Here is a 21,794-nt window from a genome sequence, read left to right on the forward strand (position 1 = left end):
GGGGGGAAAAAGCATTTTTTGTTTGTGTTTTTTTTTTCAATTGATATACTTTATGTTATGAAGGATCACATACAATTAGCACTACACCTGACAGATTCACTGATACTGTGTTATCTCCCCAGATGTGGAGTGTAAGAGCTCAAGCAACTGGCATCTGCGGCTGCTCCTCATAGCTTTTCTGTTTTAGAGAAAGCTATATGCAACAGCATATGCAGTCACTGCAATTAGCAACAGAGGCAAGTCCCAAAAATAGAAAATGGTGAGAGATAGAATAAGAGACGCTTCCCCTCCCTTATACCCTCGTAGCAAGCAACCAAACACCTGTGGGAAGGGCAGAACAGCAAAGACACCAATCTTTTCCTCCCACAGATACAAATGTTATTGACTCTAGATCCACAATTCTCAACTGGGGTTTCCACAAGATCTTTTAAAGGGTGCATCAGCATGCTGCAGAATATTAGCACTACTAGATATGCAAACACCCATATATGATTTACAAGATAAACCCAGAGATTTCAAATAGAAATCCATAGTGTCAAAAACATTCTGACTTGCTTTGGTCTTTCTAAGTTTTTTGCAACAGAAGAATTGCTCTTATTTTTCCATATTTAAATCTGATGGAAACTAAGGGTAGGCCTTTTTTCAGCGATGCCTTGAGTCTAATAAGGTTGGGAATCACTTCTCCAGATGACGAAGAAAACTGCTTTTGCATTTCACAACCAGAAGAGGGTGGTGGATACAAGCTGACTTCAAGGAAGCACTTTAAGACACTCAATACTGATCCTTTTTCCATTGTTACCAAGTTAAAGTGTTTTTCTGACCTGAGTGAGTAGGAAAAAAAAAAATGGATTTCTTCTGTTTTTCCTACCACTGATCTCTTGTACCCATCTATAGATAGTGTATGTCTGGTAACAACTAAACATTCCCAGCAGCACTGGTGACACTGTTACTGCAAAAAAACCTTGCAGGTGATGTAAAAAAGGCCAACAGACAAAAACTGAAAACTTTACTTGTAAAAAAAAGAAATCCGAAAATATACATTCTTGGTTTTAATCATTTAAAGCAGGGCTGTCCAACTGGCAGCCCATGGGCCACTTGCAGCATGTAGGCATACACATAAGCACACAAAGGGTTAACATGTGGCTCCAGGCTGCCACTGGGAAGACTGCTGCCCACTGGGAGGGTTGCTCCAGGGTCTCAGCCTCTACTCCCTCCTCCAGCTTCTGCTACCTAAACCCAGGCCCAAGGAGGGTGGCAGCATAACATAGTCTACAACTGCCAGGGAATCAGTACCCAATGCGAGCCTCACTTTGCCTTTGGCTGCCTGGCAATGGGCTACTCTGTCTGTCTAGTGCCACACAGGCCTAGTGGGTACAGATTCCCTGGCACTGTGGGCTATGTTGGGCTGCCCTGCTCCTTGGGGCTGGGTCAGGCAGCAGAAACTGGAGGAGGGTGGAAGGGCCTGAGACCCTGAAGCAACCCTCCCAGTAGGTGGATGGGGTAGAAATTTCTTCAGCTGAATTGTCTGCCCCATCTGCTTCTGAGGGTGCCAAGTTTGAGCCAATATACAGCTACCTTTATCCCTGGAGAAACTGTGTTTTAGTGTGGATTCTCAGCCCCGGGGAATGGGTAAAAACACTGAATTTTATTTGCGATTTTGGCGACCACTCACTCGATTTTGAGAGATTCTTCTGGAGGTTTTGGGGAGGGAAGGGGTGGTTGGTTTGGGTTTCTGTTTGTTTGTCTGACAGTCTGCTTGCTGAATAATTTTGTCATCTGTAAATTTAGCCACCTAGCTAGTGATCCCCATTTCCAAGTAATTTTTTAATATATTTAATACAGCCAGTCTTAACAGAGAGAGAACCTTGTTCTTTCATTTTAGGAGAAATCAAACCAGTTCTCAAAGTGGATCATGGGAAGAATCACAAATGGCATAAATTCTTAATGCGATTTGTTTATACCTTTCTTTATTGAGAGACTACTTCATGGTCTTGTTTGCTCTTGGTCAATAAGTAAATAAATAAACCCATGAAAACAGATTTGCCTGAGCATCATCATCTTTTAAGACATTTTCCTATATTAAGCAAGCCATAAAAGCTGATTGTCATTCCCTGCCTCAAAGAGAATAGAGCCCATATTTAAACAAGACAAAAAGTAAGGATGATAAGCAATCAAGGATGCATTTTGACTTCTAAAAAGAAAACCCTCACTTCAATCAACTTGAATTTTTAAAGCACTAAATCACTTTTTAAAAGATATTGGTTTCTCAAAATGAAATGTCAGGGATTTTGAAATTAAGCTCATCTCTGATGGTCTAAAGCTCAACTGCATGTTTAACAGTGCAGATCAGACAAAATCTAAAATATGTTTGGTGTTTAATAATTTTCACACACTTCAGGGTATATTTCTTATGGTCTACACTAGCTTTTGAATTAACACTTTTGAGATTTTCCCTGGGACACAGATTGGTAAGGATGTGCTTTAAATTTGTGAACATGGGGGTTTGATACATCTTGTTGGAAATTAACACAAAATGTCTTAATTTAATGCTGTTAGAAGTAGACAGTCTCAGATACAGTTTCTACAGCTCCTAGAATATAAACCTCCAGCTACCATCTAATCCTTTGGCTTATATTTACTATAAATATTCAAATAAAATATGTTACAAAAGGTGCAAGGAAAATGAGGATATACCTCCTTTTCTGTATATGAAATGTCAAGCACTGGTAAAATACTACATAACAAAATGTAGTAGAAATGAGAGAGAACTACAAGCAAGAGTAAACAGAAGAAACCAGCATGACTTTCACAAGCACAGCTGCTGCCCCATTGCCTCCCTACTCATATGCTTGAACATGGGGAAGAAAACTTACAAGGTAAGCTCTACATTAACTGTTACCACACAGGAAAAAGACTCTGGAGTCATTGCAGATAATTTGCTAAAAACCACCAAATCAGTGTTGAACAGCAGTCAAAAAGGCAAATAAAGCATTAAGAACGATCCTCGGTCTATTCAGCACTGGTGAGGCCTCACCTGGAGTACTTAGTACCGTGTTGGGCCACTCTTCAAGAAGGATGTAGACAGACTGGAAAGAGTACAGCACAGAGCCATACAAACAATTAGGGGCCTGCTAAGTAAGACTCATGAGGGAAGGCTGAAAGTTAATATTATTTAGGGTAGAGAAGACAGAGGAGGGATTTTTTAACAGTCTTCAAATACCTGAAAGGCAATAACAGAGAGGGTGGAGATTGGCTTCTCGGTGGCCATAGGAGACAGGAATAGGAGCAATGGTCTCAAGCTGCAGCAGGTGAAATTTAGGTTGGAGGCTAGGAGAAATTTTCTGACCTATGGAAGTGATCAAGCCCTGGAAGAGGCTGCCTAGAGAAATGGTGAAATCTTTGTCCTTGGACAATTTTCAAGAGCAGATTGGAGAGACACTTGGATAGGACGGCTTAGTCAGAGGCCATCCTGCTTTGAGCAAGGGGCTGGACTAGATACCCTTGTGAGATTTCTTCCAACCCGACTTTCCTATGATGTGTTGACGTATTGAATACTATGTACAGTTTTGGTCTCTACCCCTCAAAAAGGATACAGAAAAACTAGAAAATGTAAAATGGATGATCACAAGTATACAGAGATTTCCACATGTGGAGAAACTAAATGGGCTAGTATTACCAGCTTAAAAAAAAAAGAGCGAGATAGACAGATAAATGCTGGAGGAAGAATATAGTAGTTTACACAATATTAAACGGTGCAGAGAAAGTAAAAAAGAATTTATTATTTACTATCCCTTACAATAGTAGAATGATGGGATATAAAATAAAACTATTGGGTAATAGTTTTAAAAGTTAACAAAAGGAACTTCTTTTTTGCTCAGCAAAACTTGTTACCACAAGAAGCTGTGGATGCTGATAAGCTTAACCAAGCTAAAAGGGGAATTGGACCAGTTCTTGGAATAAAGGTCCATCAGCAGGTTTTGAATGTGGCACATGAGGTACAGTCTTTGAATCAGAACTTCCTAAACCTCTGGATACTGGAAGCTGAAGTGGGAAGAGGAGCAAGAGGTTGAAGATTCTAGATGTGCTCTGTTCATCCTCCCTATCACCACCTACTATCTGCCATTGTGAAAGACAGGACACTGGGTCTGAAGGACCTATGGTCTCACACAGTAAGTGGCATTTCTTATATTCTCATGCCACATCTAAGAGGCTTCTCTTTCTCCTGCAAAACCAGCTTCTTCCAGCTACTTGTGCAACAAGGTGCAGAAAAGCAACTAAAAGATGAGAACTAACAAGTTTAAGAAAAACTAGCTTGTTCAGCATCTAATGGAGGGCCTGAAAAAATTGTACACTTCTTATTTACCCTTCTGTTCAGGAAACTGCATAACCCAAATGGAACAAGCTATAATCATAACAGGACAGAGAAAGTCTACTACTCCCCATAGTTCCATAATCTTAAGGCCTCTGGCATAATTGGTAAGAAAGACCACCATTCATGCACAGAATAAAAACTTCCTGAAAACACCAACCTGTTAAAGAAAACTTTGCATATACATGGGAAGGCTAGATTCTCTACTCTAGCTACACAAGGGAGAAACTGGAAGCACCGAGCAGCATCTTGAATCAAATGGAAATGGGATTAGATTTATGAGGGGGTCACATCACACTACTTGAAAAATATCCAAATGTGGAAATAGCAACAAAAAAACTCCTAGAAAAACAAAAACTAGTTCTGATTGCTTTAACAAACATCGAGAAGGATACTTAAAAGGACACTTCAACAATTAATCTGTAACTTTTTGGGACAAACTTTCTGCCATCCTACTTTCACTGACAAGAAACAAACACTGATCTCTGGATAAGAAATTTACTGGGTCATCTTTCCATTCAATTTCTACAGTTCCATGAAATTCAACACAACTCCAAAGCTTTTTTGATTCTTAGGGCCTTAAAAAAAAGTGTCTGCATCATGCACCTTCTTTACTCATTTTTTAGCTGCCTGCTGATGTCTACTTTAAAAGAAAATCAGGGTAAAATAACCAGCTATCTTTTCTATACCAGAATAAACTCAGGAATAAATTCTATATATTTTTTTCTTCCTGAAAACATAATACTGTTCTTTTTATCAGTTTTGGTTCTCTTTCCTATGCTAACTGAAAGAGAAGAGAATAAATGAAGTTAATTACTTACTGCCCAACTGGATCAAATATTTCTTCCAAATAAGATTTTATTTTGACCTTCTAATGCTTGTAAGGACTGCAATTTTACTCTGATAATGATAACCAAGGATCAGGACACTGAACTGCACCCAAGGGTAAAATAGTCACTCCAATGAAGCAAAGGTTTAGTAGAGTCTATAACTGTCCTATTTTTGTCTGCCATTTTTGAATCTACCTCACAAAACAGTCTTGATCAGGCACTTCCAAGGATAGAGATAACAACCTCCAATTATAAAAATAAACTAACAGCCTATATAAGATGTTAATTAGGTAAAACTGCAAAATGTACCGGGGGGGGGGGGCGCAGAGGAGTAGAGTTTGAAGATAATAGGTGCTTGCATTCAGATTCCCTGTAGTACCCTGTCACTGCTGGTAGATACAGAAAAAATTGGCAAGCACTCAGGAAAATGAAGTACAATTGGTCTGGTTCTATTGTTTTTGCTCATTCTGGCTGAGATAATTCCAGCCCACAGTAAGAATAGCAAACTATGGAGATTGAGATTTTTTTTTTTTATGCTTCTTGGTACCTTAAATACAAAGTGATAGAAGTTAGCTAGGTTATGTTTTGGCTCACACGTCAGAAACTGTCACTTTAAATCCAATTGAATAATCATTGTTAATGATAATATTAAGAGTAGGTGTGACCAACAAGTAGCATACATGCCACGAGTGGCACAGGCAGCTGAATGGCACAGGCAGCTGTGTGCAGCACATGGCAGATCAGGGAGGGGGCCAGGCAGAAGAGTGACAGACAGGGCAGGGAATAAAAAGCAAAGCAGCAGATCAGGCAAGAAGCATAGGTAGTGTTCTGCATTTTCAGTTTTTATTAAAAAAATAATTAATCTGGGAGTTTTTCAGGGTTTATTTTCCAAACATAAAAAATGGGTTGAAATCAGGATAAAAGGAAGAAAAGAAGAAAATTGGTTTAAACTGGGGAAAATAATATGTTCCCATGGCAGTAAGGGAGAGTGTAAGGCTGGGACGAGGGAAGGGGTGGGGGGAGGGCTGTCAGCCAGTCCCAGGACTGCAACAGGGAGCAAAGTGGAGGGAACTGTCACTGGCTATGGGGTCGTAGGGCATGGTTCCTGTCTCTGGGTGGCCAGGAGCATTGTCCAATATCAGCAGGACTTTGAAGGTCGAGGACTTGGATGCAAGGCACCGCTCCACCTCATAGACAACAGTTGTTAAACCAGTCCATGAATACAGTAGCAGTAACCAACGCCTTGCAGTTGGACCTCCAAGATGGGCTGGTGGTTCTTGTTCTTATTCTTGACAGCATGTGGGTTCTGTGATCTGTAGAGGAGCACTGGCCTTACCATAAAGTCACCTGAAGCATTGGAGGAAAAAAGAAGAATTAACCTGCCCTTCGCTGCTTTGAATTCTGGAGCAGACCTCTCCTCCTTCAATAGGAAGGTTCGGGAAGGCTTTCTTTTCCAGAACAAATCCATCTCATCTGCATTAAAGACCTGCTCTCGCTTATGACTCTTTTCCTCAATCTGCTTCTTAAGCTCAGGCAGGTACTGGGTAGCAGCTACATGGTCTGCTGAAGCCAGTTTCCCCATAAGCTTCATGTTGTGGAGCCCATGTCTCCTCTTAAAGTTTTCAAACCACCCCTTGCTGGCTTGAAAACTTGTGCGTTAACTCGTGCCTTCACCCCTCGAGGTCTGGATGATGTGGTGATGAATTCACTTTGCCTTCCCACATATCACTTGGCTGCTCTTAAAGGCACTTTCCTCTGTGTCTGGTCTTCAATCCAGATGCTAAGAGCCTGTTCATTTTTTCTAAGCTATGATCGCACAGCATAAAGGTCACTTTAGCACTTCCCCATGTACCACTCACAAAGGTAGCCCTAATAGTAGCCTCACTTTTCTTAATGGTTCTCACAGTGGATTCGTTCACACCAAAATGACTCCCTACATTTGCCACACTCCCTCCACGTGCTAGACAATCCAACAACTCCAATTTTGTTTCCAAAGACATCACGTTCCTTTTCCTCTTCATAAATTGCTCACCTTCACCACCTCACTCACTTAGAAGTCATGATTAAAGGCAAAATGCAAAAATCACAAAGAAATTGGGAGAAAAAATGTGAAGTGCAGTACCTGAGATTCCAACAAAGCTGTTTTTTGGCACAAATTGAAAAAAAAAAAAATATGTGACACTCACTTTACCAGAGAAACCGGTAGATTTTACAGCCTGCAGGAAGCTCAGAGCGAGAGGAAGGAAGGCGGTGAGACAGGCAGAGCCATGTGCATGGACAGTACATGCACAAGGCCCCAAGCAGGCTGCAGAGCAACTCTGGCGGGTAAGTGGGGGAAGAGGGTAATTGAGGCCTCTGTAGGGAGGTAGCTGGGCCAGGCAGTGCAGGCTGAGCAACAGCAGGCAAGGAGATGCCTGTGTGGCTTCTCGGTGAATGGAGCCTCGGCCAGGCCAGGTTGTGGGACAACCTGAACCCAGCGGCTCATCCAGGGCTGCGGGCAGGCAGCCCCCACTACCAGTGAGTTCAGATCATCCCACGACCTGGCCCAGCCCCCACCTGCAGTGAACGGAGCCCTGGCTGGGTTAGGTTGTGGGGCAGTCCTAGCCCGGCGGCTCATCCAGGACTGTGGTCATGCAGCTCCCACTGCCACTGGGTTCAGACTGTCCCGTGACCCGACCTGGCCAGGGCTGCTGTTCCCTGCCTGCCTGCTTCCCTCCCCTACAACCCGGCATGGTTGCAGGGAGCAGAGAAGCTGCATGGGGATCTCCTCGCCTGCCATTCAGATAGGTGGGGGCAGGGAAGTGCCGCCATGTGCTATGTGGGTCCGGCTGGTGCATCCTCTCCTCTCCCCTTCCCTTCCTCCAGGCAAGATGGAAATGTGGTATTCAAATCCCTAGCCCCATTTTTGCATAAGCCTTTAGTTTTACCAATCGCAGTTTTGCCAACCATGGCAACTTTCCCAAACCTGACCCCTCACAGTTGGCGTGGGAAACCTGTACTACTGGAAGCCTATGGGGATAATTTGTGGAATACCTGCCACAAAGGTTATAGGCATGGGATACAGAGGCAGGCAAGTGCCAAGGGGTGTAGGTATAGAGGGAGGATAGTAGCAAGGGGGTAAGATATGAGGGGGCAGGGCTCAAGCTGCTCGACTCCACTGCTTGCCCCTCCTGCCTCTGCTTTCCCTGCTGCTACAGTAAAAGGTGACAAATTTAAGATAACCCCTATAATAATAGGATTCTATGCATAGAAAATTTTAACAAATTTACACATTTTCCATGTATAGAATCTAATTATTTGGGAGACCTTCTTAAATTCAGAGTTGCCTTGAAATCAGGTAAATATGGTATTCTTATAACTATACTCTTTTAACTTCTGTGGCATGCAGCCCGTAAGACTTCCCCAAATTCCTGTTTTGGTCGTTTCTTACAGAAAAAAAATCCATTCTTGATTTTAAAATTTCCAGAGATGGAGAATCCACTGTAACTCTGGGTAAGTTGGTCCAATAGTTAATCTTTATTGTTAAAGTTTGCATCTTACTTCTAATCTGAATTGGTCTAACTTGAAATTGGATTCATTGGATCTTAAAGACAACCATCTGCTAAACTAAGACTATCTTATCACATTTCTCATTCTTCATATAAGCATTTATATAGACAAATCAAACAGCCCCATAGTTAGTGAAAGATTCAGGGAGTTCATTATTTCTCATAAAATTAAAAAGATTGAACCTCTCCATTCCTAATCCAATATTCAAGTATTGGATAAGCCCCTTAGCCTAAAATACTGTACTGGGAACTTACTTCACTTGGTAATCCATAATCATCCCCAGCCTCCTAAACCCTTCAGAGTTACTGCTTCCACAGCAGCCATCCATCCCATGAGCATGACCTAACTCTTTGTTCTTTAATGCATTAACTTTCAGCCATATTTGTCACTGGCAGGCATTGAGAAAAAAAAATTAAAAATGGTGCTTTACTTTCAGCTTAGCGCATCCCCACACCAAAGCACAGCACATGTCCAGAGAAGGAACTGCATAAGTTTAACCCAGCTCGCCCAGCATCTGTATAGAATGCGCACTTCAGCAGGGCTTCTCGACACTTTTATCCAATAGCTGATTCAATCAGCTATTGGATAAAACCACCAAAAAGTGTTTTGACTGAATGAACAAAACCAAAAAAAAATAACTGAAAGCACTTTGTCTGAATCAGCTACTAGACAAAAGTGCCAAAAAGCCCACTGAAATGCAAGACATATACAGATACTGGGGGAACTGGGTCAAAATAACGTGGTTCCTTTTCTGGTAAAGTGCTGGGTTTTTTTGTTCCCCCATCTGTCAGCAACCATAAAGACAATGTTTGCCTGCATCTTGCTTATCAAGTGATCCATATCCCCACATTAGTAAACAATGAAGAGGATGGGGTCACTGTTCCTTCACTCTTTGTACTATTGGCAGACTTCAACAGTTATTATCATGTGTCCCTTCCTCCTCCCTTCCACACCAGATTAAGAAACTCTAGAACTCTTTGGAATCAGTTACCCAGTGACTAGTAATACTGGTATACTTGCTTTAAGTGCTGTCATTCTCAGTTTATTTCTCTTTGCAGTTTTTTTTGAGATCCGAATAACTAAGAGGAGAGAGGTGCCAAAGGTCCTAAGACCAGTGATTCTCAGTCCAAGTGTAAGTTTCTTTTAAGGGTGATGCAGGATGCTATGTAATCTTAAGCACTGATAGATGTGCAAACACCTACATGATTCAACAGGGTGTAAACCCAGAGATTACAGATAGGAATCCACAGTAGCAAAAGCATTTGGATTTGTGGTCTCCAAGTTTTTTGCAACAGAAGTCATTCTATTATTTTTCCATAGTCAAAAAATGAATGAAAGCCAGGAGCCGGTATTTTTTAGTGTTTACTACTGAGATTCTTGTTCTGTGAAAAATTACAAGATTTTGCAAAAACATTGTTACATGACTCTTATAACATTTATTTTTCCTTCACCCCCACCAAATCGCACACAAACCTACCTGGCTTCATAGGTGGCACACTGCCTCAGAGCAGCAACTCTAAAAGCCTAGACTGTCAAAAAGGCCAAAAGCAGTTTGTAGCCATTTGATCTTGGGTCAGTCCTAGTTTTCAGCCTACAAAACTTTTCCTTCCCTAATATTCAGTCCACACGCTGGCAGCTTATGATCAGTATGCCCAGGTCCCCCTGTTCCTCAGATGTTTAAGTCTATGAGCCCCTATTTTATAGCTGAAGTCCTTGCGAGTGATCCTCAAGTATCTGACTTCATATTCTTAAAAACTTCATTCATTTCTGACATCCCATTGCACAAGATTTAAATCTTCCACATTGGCAATTCCTTCCTTGAATCTCTCAAGTGTACTTTAACAAGATACTTCGTGTCCTTGCAACAGTAGGACATTGACAATGTCTTCTTCACCTTGGTTTGTCTGAACAACTTATGGTGTTCTTGATGTTTTGAGGCACTATGCCCAGTATCTGCATGAGTGGCTTGTTCATGCGCTTTTGTTTAGATTAGACTAAAGGTACACTTGTCTAGGATGGTTTAGATAGGGATGATCTCCTGAGGTCCCTTTCCACCCAATATTTCTATGATTCTATGTTCGTAGTTGTACAGTTATTTAAAAAAAAAATCAAACAGCATTTAACAGTAATTTTATTTCCAAAGAAAACTATAAAAATGTTTATATAACATTCTACCTGCACTCACTTTTTCATAAAAATGTCCTTAAATTACATTTCAGACAGGCCACAATGCCAACTAAATCTTCCAAAGAAATGTGCACACTGCCTTGGAGTTAAAAATTAGCACAAAACAATACGTCTGTGTAGGAGAAGCAAGTAAAAGCAATAAAATGTTATTAAAGTTTTATTTAAAATAGAATGAAGGAGGCAAAGAAATCCAGGTAAATAAAGTGGAATAATTCAGCCACAGTTTGTCCTTGGAACACACATTTGATCAAGCATCAACATCATACAGCCATACATTTCAGTAGCCATTAAAGCTTACCTTATGTGCAGGCACTAGATTAACTAGAACTGTATCCAAAAGCTCTTGAGATACTGTATCTCCTTCACAAATGATAGAGCTCATGAGATCAACCATGTGCATGTGTACTTTTTGATTATGACCATTGCTGAAATAAAAATGTAGTCACTGTTATTATTACAACAGATGCACAGTCTCTAACAAACAACATGACCAATAACTGAAGTCAACATGAAGAGAATAACTGAACATAATTTTTTCCTAGAAACCAAACTACAATTTCTATGCTTTATGTGCCACTTTTCATGACAGCATCAAATCAAGCATTAAGCTTGATTCTTCATCCTACTACTAATCCATGAGGAAAATGTATACTATTTAGCTAGAAATATATATTTTCTCCAACTCAAAATAGCAATTATTGTCTTACAACAGCAATCATGAAACATAAGTTACAAAGTAAATTACTTTACTCGAAACACAATTAAAAATTAAAATGAAGATAGCTGTACTTACTTTATTACCGAAAATAGCGTTCTGTACAACTGTGTGAAAATTTCATTGCTGTCTTCCAACTCAAAACATATGTTATAAGATTTGACCCATGCAATATTCTATATTGGGGGGAATACAAAACAGTAAAATTATCATTAAAAAAATTAAAATCAAGTTAAAAGTCATGTTAGAAAAAATGAAGTTTGGCTCACCTCAAGTAAATAAAAATATCTGTTGAACTGTGGACTTTTTGTATCCTCTAATCCTTTCAGTTGCCTTGTTATAAACATAAAAATATCCTAGACAGAAAGAGTAACAGTAAATGGATCCATCATAATCCAATTATTGACTTAAGTTAATGTGAATAATTATACAATGAAAACTGCTGAAGTCATCCTCCCCTAGAACTCACATGAAACTCAGAGAGACGATTTCTCTGTCTGTGACAACAAGATTATGAAAGCACTATAAAGAATTAGGTCAGAGATGGTAACTTTAGAAAGTTGCACCTTAGTAACAAGAGCAGGAAACAAAATTGGTTGAATTTTACATCAAAACACATTCAGCTTGAAAGCAAAACTATACTTGGCAGACCAAAACACAAAGTAAAATTTAACTATCCTCTTGAATTTGATATTTACATTTTAGGATGCATTAGATGTTTTTTCATGGAAAGGGGTAATAACATAAGAATTTTAAACTATCCAAAGAGTTACTGCAGGTCAGCCACCATTCCAGACTAGCAAAACTGATCTCCTTTGATAGACAAAAATACAAAAACAAAACACCATAAAAAAAGTTTGACACTCACTCGCTCAACCTTTAATTTGTCAAATGAAACTTCCATAGCTCTCTCTTATGAGCCTTAAATTCAAATATAGAAAGAGATAAATGTGAAAATTTGTGTGTAGATTATCCAAGTTGGCAGAAGCACTTTAATTAAATATCATTTCTGCACTCAAACCAGTAACTCTGACTGAAGGAAAGCCAAAAGCAAGAGATTCACAACTGGTATACAAAAAACATGAAAGAAGAGCCAAGACTTGACAAGTTTTCAGACTTTTTCTATCTTGCAAAACTCTTTAAGGGTTCCCTTTCTTCAATCACATCCAAGGTTCTGGTAGAATAAATTCTAACTTCAGTTAGAAACAAAAAAAATCCATTCCCATTACTACTTAAAAGATATGAGGCCAAGCCACCCACAGAAGCCCACAATTATCCTTGGAAGCATATGAAAAAGTTGTTTGGAAGGTACGAAAGCCATCTTCTAAATATTAAGAATGTTTATGAAAACTATGAAGCTTTAATATGTATTTAATGTGGCATCGCAGGAGACACGATTGTGTGGATCATGAATTAGATCCAATCATGTCTTTACCTGAATGTGTAGAAGGGGCCTTAGTCTTTCATGCTCCCATTATGCATTCATGTTCTAAATTGGGTCCCTTCCCTTTTTTTGACCAAATCTGTACCATTCCACTCCCCCTAATCCCTAACAGTTCTTTTCTCTCTTTATTGTGTCAATACTGTCTGAAAGAGTCTCCCTCTTATGTTGCTACCATGTAAAGTCATATTCTGGTTTCTTTTCCTAGTGAGGGATAAGCCTGCCTGAAGAGGCTAATAAACTGATGTATTATGCCACAGCATATGCTCAGGTCACTCTGTAGGGATGGTACATGCATGATCATTTCACTACAATCAGCTGTAAGGGGAAAAAGAGGCTCGGTGAGAAAAGTCAATATTTTAGCTGTTAACCTCAGGAATATCCTCTCGATATATATCAATTATATTTTTCCAAAGATTTATAAAAACTTATTTTTTAATAGGTAGCAACAGCTAAAAGCACATTCTTGACAATGTCCAAACAGAAGAGAAAAAGCTTCTACAAAAATGTCACTAGAATTTCTTTAAATGACAAATCCTACTCTAGTTCTCAAAAAAGCAAAAGCCTTTTGTCTAGGTCTTTTCAAACAAAATTCATATGGAGGTTAACAATTAGAACAGAGAATTTCACTTTACAGATTTGAACCTTTAACCATGCAAGTAACTAAAACAAGACCCTGCAATGGAAAGTCTAGAGCAAACCTTTTCCTTAGGTGTGCTACCAGCCCTATCTATAAATAAAAAGCTAGAATTTTCATGTTGTTAAGTTATATGCTCTCTATAACTTAGTTATATACTAAGTTTTAAAAGGCCAGAGGGAATCATTATTAATGTCTAGTTTGATATGAATAATATGAACTGAATCCAAATCCATACTTTCTGGCTGCACAAGAACACATCTTTTAAGTAATCTAATCTTTATTTAACTTCAGAACCAGTCATATAATTTCAAAACAGATTTAAACAGTAACAGAAGAAGGTTGAAGATGGGACATGGAAGTTCCAGTGTAAAAATTTCACTTTTGAAAAGTGAGTAGTTATCTTGATAACAAAATGAGAACTAGAAAAGGCCAGATTTTTTGGAAAGCATGGTCAGTCCATTCTTCAGTTACATCATTTTCCTCCGATATATACAATATGCTACTTGCAAGATATTATTGTCAGATCTTGGGGAAAACAGTGCGCTAATGAATGCTTTCACAGGGGAATGAAGACAAGGCCATAAGTTATTGAAAAGCAGTCCTCAGGCTGGAACCCCAGCTCCATTTCAGGCTAAAAATTAAAGCAAATATTTGATTAAATAATTCAAGGAACAATGACTGGGGGGAACATACCATTGGCCAAATTAAAGTATTTCTCACCTTATCTCTTTACCAAGTGCATAGGCAAGTCCAGGTGAGATGAAATAGCAGTCATGCCCCCCCCCCACCATCCAATCTAGTACTGGCTGCATGCTGCATACACAGTGAATTCAATGGATGGTTGGCATGGGACCTGGGCAGAGCCGCAGTGGTCAGTACCACCACTGTTCACTGCTGGGCTCCAGAGCCCTTGAAAACAGGCTGCGCACCACACTACCCATCTTTTCTGCTGAGTTCCGGGTGGACAGAGAAAGCAAACACTGGCAGCACTCACCCACTCGGTTCTGGAACCATGACAAATGCCAAGCTGACCAGTGAGGGAGCTCAGACATCACTGCACATAAAGATGGAGCTGCACTGTGAGCTCAGAGAGCTCACTGGTTTCCAGAGTTATGATAAGCAGCATGTATCATACGGCCAAAGAGAGTGAGGCCTAATGTACAGCAAGCTCTCTTCACTGCACACGCAACAGACAGCTAAGGGCGGGGGTTGAAACACCCTTGCCACAATCCTGGATCCACGACCATGAGTGAAAAGAAATCAACTCCATTTGTATGAAAACTCTTTTGTACTGCAGCCAGAATATCTGACTGATTCCCACATCAGTGCATCTAAACTGTACCAGTGGTAGGTTTCTCTGCAACAGGTAGGTTAGATGCATTTAGATCTTTAAATCTGAAAATGTTTGCAGTGCTACTTTCCACTGCTACTGAGGTAAAAGCCCAAACAAATCATTCTAATTCAAACTGGGTAGTGAAATCCTGTTTGAGATTTTGCAGGTAGAAGACAAAGGAGTGCTGATTTTATAAAAGGAAGAAAATGAGAGAAAATTAATTTAGTCTGCTGTAAAAGAAAAAAAATACTTTGTAACAAAAAAAAAAAGGGTTTGAAGATGTTTCATTAAATCAGCCATCTTCATCTAGTGGGTTCAAAAGCATTTCAAGAAAAGTTAATTTACACATTTTATAACTGTGCAACCATCAAGTTGACAACCAAAATTACCACTTACGCTTCCAGCCAAATAAAACGATAAACCTGAAAAGACTGACAATTCTATCACCTTTAAATGGCCTAAAGAAGCAGTCAATAACCTTTCATTAACAGCAGGCTGAAATAAACACAGCTTTGTCCTTTTCATCATGACACAGTCTTGTACCAACTTGCTTGGCAGGCCACATTTAAAAAAAACACTAAAACAACCACCACACCTCTTTGCAGGCATCAGGTTGCCAACCACTGACCCAGTGAGAAGTAGTAGTGATCATTAGCCTAAATTTGTTTATGGAGAAGATTTGCTGTTCTCTCTCACAAAAATATCCAATGGAAGTTAGAAGTCCAATACTTGGGAACTTACAATTAACTTACAGTCACAAAATAATGTAAATATTTCCAATGTAATTTCAAAACCCTTCAAATATTAATTACTGAAGAAGGCCTCCAGTTATGATCCTGGCAGATATAAATGCCCAATTGTTACAACTACAATGTGAAGCATTACAAGTATACCATACCGACAGAAACTAACAAAAATTTGCAACGTAGACAGAACCTGTATCCCCCCTTTCCCTCCCTCAATAAAAGCCTTAAAATGGTTTGGTAACTTAACTAGTTGTATAAAACAAAACAAACAAGTAACTGAAAAGGAAGGAAGGAAGCAACTCATTAATTCAGTTTAGGAATAGACATGGAGGAATATATATGCATTTTGGTGCTATTTCAACTTACCTTCAGTTTATCTGGTGATGTATATGGAGCTTCAGGGGCATATATTCTGAAAATATCAGCAAGGCAACAAGCCACCAGCAAGCGCACATCTTTATCAGGATGTTTGAGAAAAAAATCTGAAGCAAGATGTAAAGCAAGGTTTAGATACAGCTCCTTCTCTTCTTCAGAGTCCTGGTCCATATCCATGAAGGTTTTCACAACCATCTATTAAAAAACAAAATAAAAAACAAAAAAAAGCCCTCAATAGGTAGAAGCAGCTTTTCAAGAAATGGGCTGTCCTCTTTACTGTGAGCTCCGATGTAGCACAAACTCACATTCTATCTATAGATAAACAGAACCTGGGACTGAGATCCTGGCCCATAATTAAGACCTGGTATTACCATAATATTGTATTGACTCACATATCACACATACCTTTCCCCCAAAAAACAGCCTTCTATAATTGTGTGTGCATCTTAAGAGAGGAAGCTGATTTTTCTGCCCAGAACAGAGGCAGAGAGATGCTGTAAAATGCCTGCTTATACTTCTTCACTTCCCTTCAGCAGCCACATTTGGAGGAGAGGCAAAGTCCAGGAAGAACGGGGGGGGGGGCGTGCAGTGATGCAGTTACCCTTTAGTTAATTCCTGCTCCACCCTTTAAAACCAACCACCTGGTAGTAACAATGAACTTTCTATTCAGATAGTGCTGAAGGAGTAAGTTGACTAGCTCCTTATAAATCTACCAGACTTCTGCTAATTGCTCTTCATTCCCTGGGTGTTAACAACCCCTCCTTTTTAATGCCCTTGATGTTCTGCTAATCAAGCTATTTTCATCAACAATTTTGCCATCTGCTACCTACTTCTGGCCTCCCTTCTAGTTCAGAGCCCTGTAGGCTGCTTTTAGCATTTTTCAAAATCCTAGATCCATCTAGTCCAGTCTTCAGCAGCAGCTAGAGTTGTCAAGAGCCGCTGTCGATTCATCTGTGAAAGGGTTAAAACTGTAGCTTTAGTCTAAGCAGCAAAGGAAGGGTAAGTAAACTGAAGACTGGGCTCTGTCCCTGCTCTATGTAGCCATAATCTGAGGGGAACCTTTTTTTCAACTTCATTTGCCTTTCCAAAAACATGGTGCGCAACTTATTTGTGGCCATGTACTAGGGGAGAAAATAGGGCACTAAAACAATTCAGAATAGGGCAATATAAGTTCTACCTTGATTCTAGGATGCATTTGGTAGTCATGTTGGTCTTAAGACAAACAGAAATGCAAAAAACTCTAGAACAGCAGCTCCCAATATGTGGTATGGGTACCACCAGTGGTATGTAGACAACCTGTCAGAGGTATGCATCAACAGATTTATTATAATTATTTGTATGACAAAAATTTGCTGGTGGGATTTAAGGTTGTATCATTTTAAATTGGTGGTACACAATCTGTCAGAGTTTGGGCATTGCTGCTCTAGAACCAGGAGTTTTATATTTCACCTTGACTCCAGAGCACCCACGCTCTTGCACAATTACTGAAAATGTCACGGAGTAATACTCCTCCCCAAGACACAATCCACTTAAGAGAAGCGAATAGTATAAAGGTATTTATCTTGCATCTGATAAAAGCAGGAAAAAGCTGCAGCCAGCTTTTATTAGAAACTTAAATTTCCCTTTAAAAAAGGAGAATGACCAAAGGCGAAGGTTGACAAATCCCAAACTGATTTTCATTTTAAACGTTTCCCCAACTGATATACAAGATATAAACAAAAGCTGTAACAAGTTTCCCAACAAGAAAACACGCCAACAGAAGCAGGGCATACTATGCATCTCTAAAGACTACGGTCAATGTATGTATAATGTAGAGTTTAGATTATGGTTTTATAGTTTTGGATAGGGATAATCCTGCCTCAGGCAGCAGGCTGGATCACATGACCTCTGAAGGTCGCTTCCAGCCCTACTTCTCTATGATTCTATAATCAGCCAGCATTGTGTACACTGAAGTTCCAATCAAGATTTCATAGACATCAGGTCTGGAAGGGACTTCGGAAGATCATCAAGTCCAGCCCCCCGCCCAAAGGGCAGGAAGTCAGCTGGGGTCATAGGATCCCAGCAAGATAAGCATCCAATTTGCTCTTGAAGGTGTTCAATGTAGGTGCTTGAACCACCTCCGATGGCAGGCTGTTCCAGACCTTGGGGGCTCGGACAGTAAAGAAATTCTTCCTTATGTCCAGCCTGAAATGGTCTTGTAGTAGTTTATGACCGTTTGACCTCATCATCCCTTGGGGGGCTCTGGTGAACAAACATTCCCCCAGATACTGATGGTCACCCCGATAAACTTATAGGTGGCCATCAGATCACCCCTGAGCCTACGCTTTTCCAGGCTAAAGAGCCCCATGGCTCTCAGCCCGTCATCGTAAGATCTGTTTTCCTGACCTCTCATCATGCACATGGCTCTTCTCTGGACTCTCTCAAGCTTCTCCACATCCCTTTTGAACTCTAGAGCCCAAAACTGGACGCAATACTCCAGCTGTGGCTTCACCAAGGCCAAGTACAAGGGGAGAATGACGTCCTGGGATTTGCCTGACAAGCATCTATGGATGCAAGCCAGCGTTTTGGTCACTTTAGTAGCTGCAGCATCGCATTGCAGGCTCGTGTTCATCTTGTGGTCAATGATGACCCCCAAGTCTCTTTCTTCTGTAGTGCTAGCCAGCAAGGTTCCTGCAGGTTTTTTTCCCCCCCAAAGTGGAGAACCTTGCATTTTTCGGTGTTAAATACCATCAGGTTCTCGTCCAACCATTTGCTGAGCTTGTCCAGGTCAACCTGGATCACCCGCCTGTCTTCTGGCGTGGATGCTTTACCCCCAAAGTTTGGTGTTATTGGCAAACTTGCCAGTCCGCTCCTGACTCCAATGTCCACATCATTAATGAAGATGTTGAACAATATGGGTCCAAGGACAGAGCCCTGGGAGACCCCACTGCTCACAGGACACCATGATGAGTGACTGCCATCAACTACTACCCTCTGGGTCCAACCACAGAGCCAATTTCCCAGCCAGCAGGTCATGGTGGACACAAGGCCACAATTGGCCAGTTTTGCCAAGAGGTGATCATGGGATACCAGATTGAAGGCTTTTTTGAAGTCTAAATATATGACACCAATCTCTTCTCCCTTGTCCAGGTGATAGGTCACCTGGTCGTAGAAGGTAACGAGATTGGTCAAGCAAGACCTACCCACAACAAACCCGTGCTGGCTATCCCTTAGGATGCTGGCGTTGGCCAGTCCATTAAGGACAGCCCCTTTAATAAACTTTTCTAAGATCTTCCCCAGGACAGAAGTCAGGCTGATGGGCCTATAGTTAGCCAGATCCACTTTCCTCCCTTTCTTGAAGACAGGCACCACATTGGCCTTCTTCCAGTCTTCAGGCACTACACCAGAGCGCCAGGAGTTCTCAAAGATCCGTGCCAGCTCCCTGAGTACCCTGGGGCATAGATTGTCAGGGCTGGCTGACTTGAAGGTATCCAGCTTCTCAAGATGTCCCTTCACGATGTCAGCATTAATAGAGGGCAGGGGATCTCCCTCAGCTGGACCTCCCTGTCTCATAGCAGGCATGGGCATCCCATGGGACTGATGCAAGACCGACACAAAGTACCCATTTAATAGGTTGGCTTTTTCCTCAGCATCAGTTGTCAGTTGCCCCATCTGGTTCAGCAAGGGTCCAATGTTGCCCTTGCTTTTCCTCCGGCTCCCCACATATCTGAAAAAGGACTTTTTATTGTCCTTGATGCTCAAAGCTAATTGGAGTTCAGTTGCAGCCTTGGCTTTCCTGGTTTGCTCCCTGCAGGACTGGACCAGTGCAGAATATTCCTCCTTGGAGGTGAATTTGGAGGTGAATTCTCATCCTCCATCCTTTGTAGGCCCTTTTTTTTTTGAGCCTCAGGAGGTCTGCTAGGTCCCTGGAGAGCCAGGGAGCTGCTGTGCCCTCTTGCTGCCTTTCCTCTGAGATGGAACAGACTTAGCTTGTGCACTGAGGATCACTCCCTTGAGAAGCAACCACTCTTCTTGAACACCCCGCTCCCTGGGGTCATGGTCCCTTAGAACCTGACTGACAAGCCTCCTGAGCTTGTCAAAATCGGCTTTCCTGAAGTCAAGGACTTCCATGTTGTTGACTGACTTGCCAGCTTTACAGTGGATGGTGAAAGTGATCAGCTCGTGGTCACTGTCACTCAGCTTCCCACTGATCACTAGGTCGCCGATTAGGTCACCCCCAGTAACCAGGTCGAGCAGCACTTTGCCTCCTGTTGGCCCAAAGACTTCGAGTCAGGCAGAGGTCATCCATGCACGAGAGAAAGCTTTGCGACCGCTAGGATTTTGCTGAGTGATCCTCCCACGAGATGATTGGGTGGAACACCTTATGAACAGCCTATGCACTGAAAAGCTGACTCAGTAGGTTAGAGAACAAACACATGGAGTAACTAATGGCTAAAGGAAACACGCTGAAGGGGTAAAAAAAAAAAAAACACACACTCCCGATAACCACTGTGATCTTTAAAAGTACTTTAAATAGGGTGACCATACATCCAAGTTTCCCCAGACACATCCTCTTTTTAGATTCTCCAATCTTGGTCCAGGCCGTTTTTTAAAATACCATCAAATGCCTAGGATTTTGCTCTGCTTCTGGTATGCCAGGCAGGGGGTGGCAACAGCCCAGCAGCTGGATGCAGGTAAGTCTGTGGGGAGCGGGAGTGCATGTGTGGGTCCATGGCTGCAGCAGGGCAGGGGAGGTGCATGCCCTACATACATGCCCCTCCAACAGGGTAAGGGGGCAGGGAAGGAGCAGCAGGGAGTGGCGTGGCTAGCCTGGCAACTGTGCTCACAGAGGTAGGGCTGGGGTGAGCAGAGGGCTGTGCGTCAGGAGTGAGGGGCTGGGAGGACTGTGACTTCTGAGTGAGGGGCACCAAAGGGGCGGGGGGAGATGTAGCTTGGGAGTGAGGGGCAACAGAATGGGCAGGGGCAAGGCACTGCCATATCACTGCCCCCCACCAGTAATATACTTTGCCTCACCCCCGCTGCACAGCAGGTGCCCTCTTTTTGGAACTGGAAATATGGTAGTCCTTCTTTCAAAAAGTATTACATTTGGCTCTTAGATCATTTAAAACAGGAATGTGCCGAGCCCATGAGCTGTCAATCCAGATCCAGAGCACAGGGCTTCTTACAGGCTGGATCTAGGCCATAGGGGTTCTTGCAAGCCAAACAACTTACTTTTGGATCTGGCCTTGAAGGCTTTTTGCCACAACTGCCTGAGCTATTTTGTTAATGCCAGCAGTCAAGGAGTTAACACTGCCACCACTCAAGCCCCATTACTATGGTCAGGAGCCCCCCCCTTCCCGATATAGAATACAATTCCAGTACTCCTTTTTCATGGAAAGGAGTTTGTTTAGTGGAGTATATTTAAATAGAAGCATCAAAGTAATTAAGCATTTGTCTGATTTAAACAGGGATGTAGCTATTTTAATAAGTACAACAAACATTCCAATAAAATAGCATTAAGATTTGATCCTGCATCAAAATGCATACTGAATTTAAACAGCACAGCATCAGGCATTAAAAAAAAGAATATGAAGATTAATAAGTGCTATGAGCCTTCCAGTAAAATCCCT

The 21,794-nt window shown here is 41.4% G+C and overlaps 1 protein-coding gene across 3 annotated transcripts in view; it reads right to left on the reverse strand.

Annotated features, from left to right (window-relative positions):
- Nucleotides 1–21,794, reverse strand: part of PDS5B (PDS5 cohesin associated factor B) — a 156,675-nt gene that overhangs the window by 96,532 nt on the left and 38,349 nt on the right. For all 3 annotated transcript variants that reach the window (XM_019530089.1, XM_019530090.1, XM_019530088.1), the window contains exons 3-6: nt 16,177–16,380; nt 11,920–12,006; nt 11,729–11,826; nt 11,234–11,360 (exon numbers count right to left, since the gene is read on the reverse strand). In XM_019530089.1, coding sequence (XP_019385634.1) covers nt 11,234–11,360; nt 11,729–11,826; nt 11,920–12,006; nt 16,177–16,380 — 516 coding nt within the window. The remainder of the gene's footprint in view (nt 1–11,233; nt 11,361–11,728; nt 11,827–11,919; nt 12,007–16,176; nt 16,381–21,794) is intronic.

Source organism: Crocodylus porosus, unplaced genomic scaffold (assembly GCF_001723895.1).
Source record: "Crocodylus porosus isolate Cpor-Errol unplaced genomic scaffold, CroPor_comp1, whole genome shotgun sequence".
NCBI classification, from domain to species: domain Eukaryota; kingdom Metazoa; phylum Chordata; order Crocodylia; family Crocodylidae; genus Crocodylus; species Crocodylus porosus.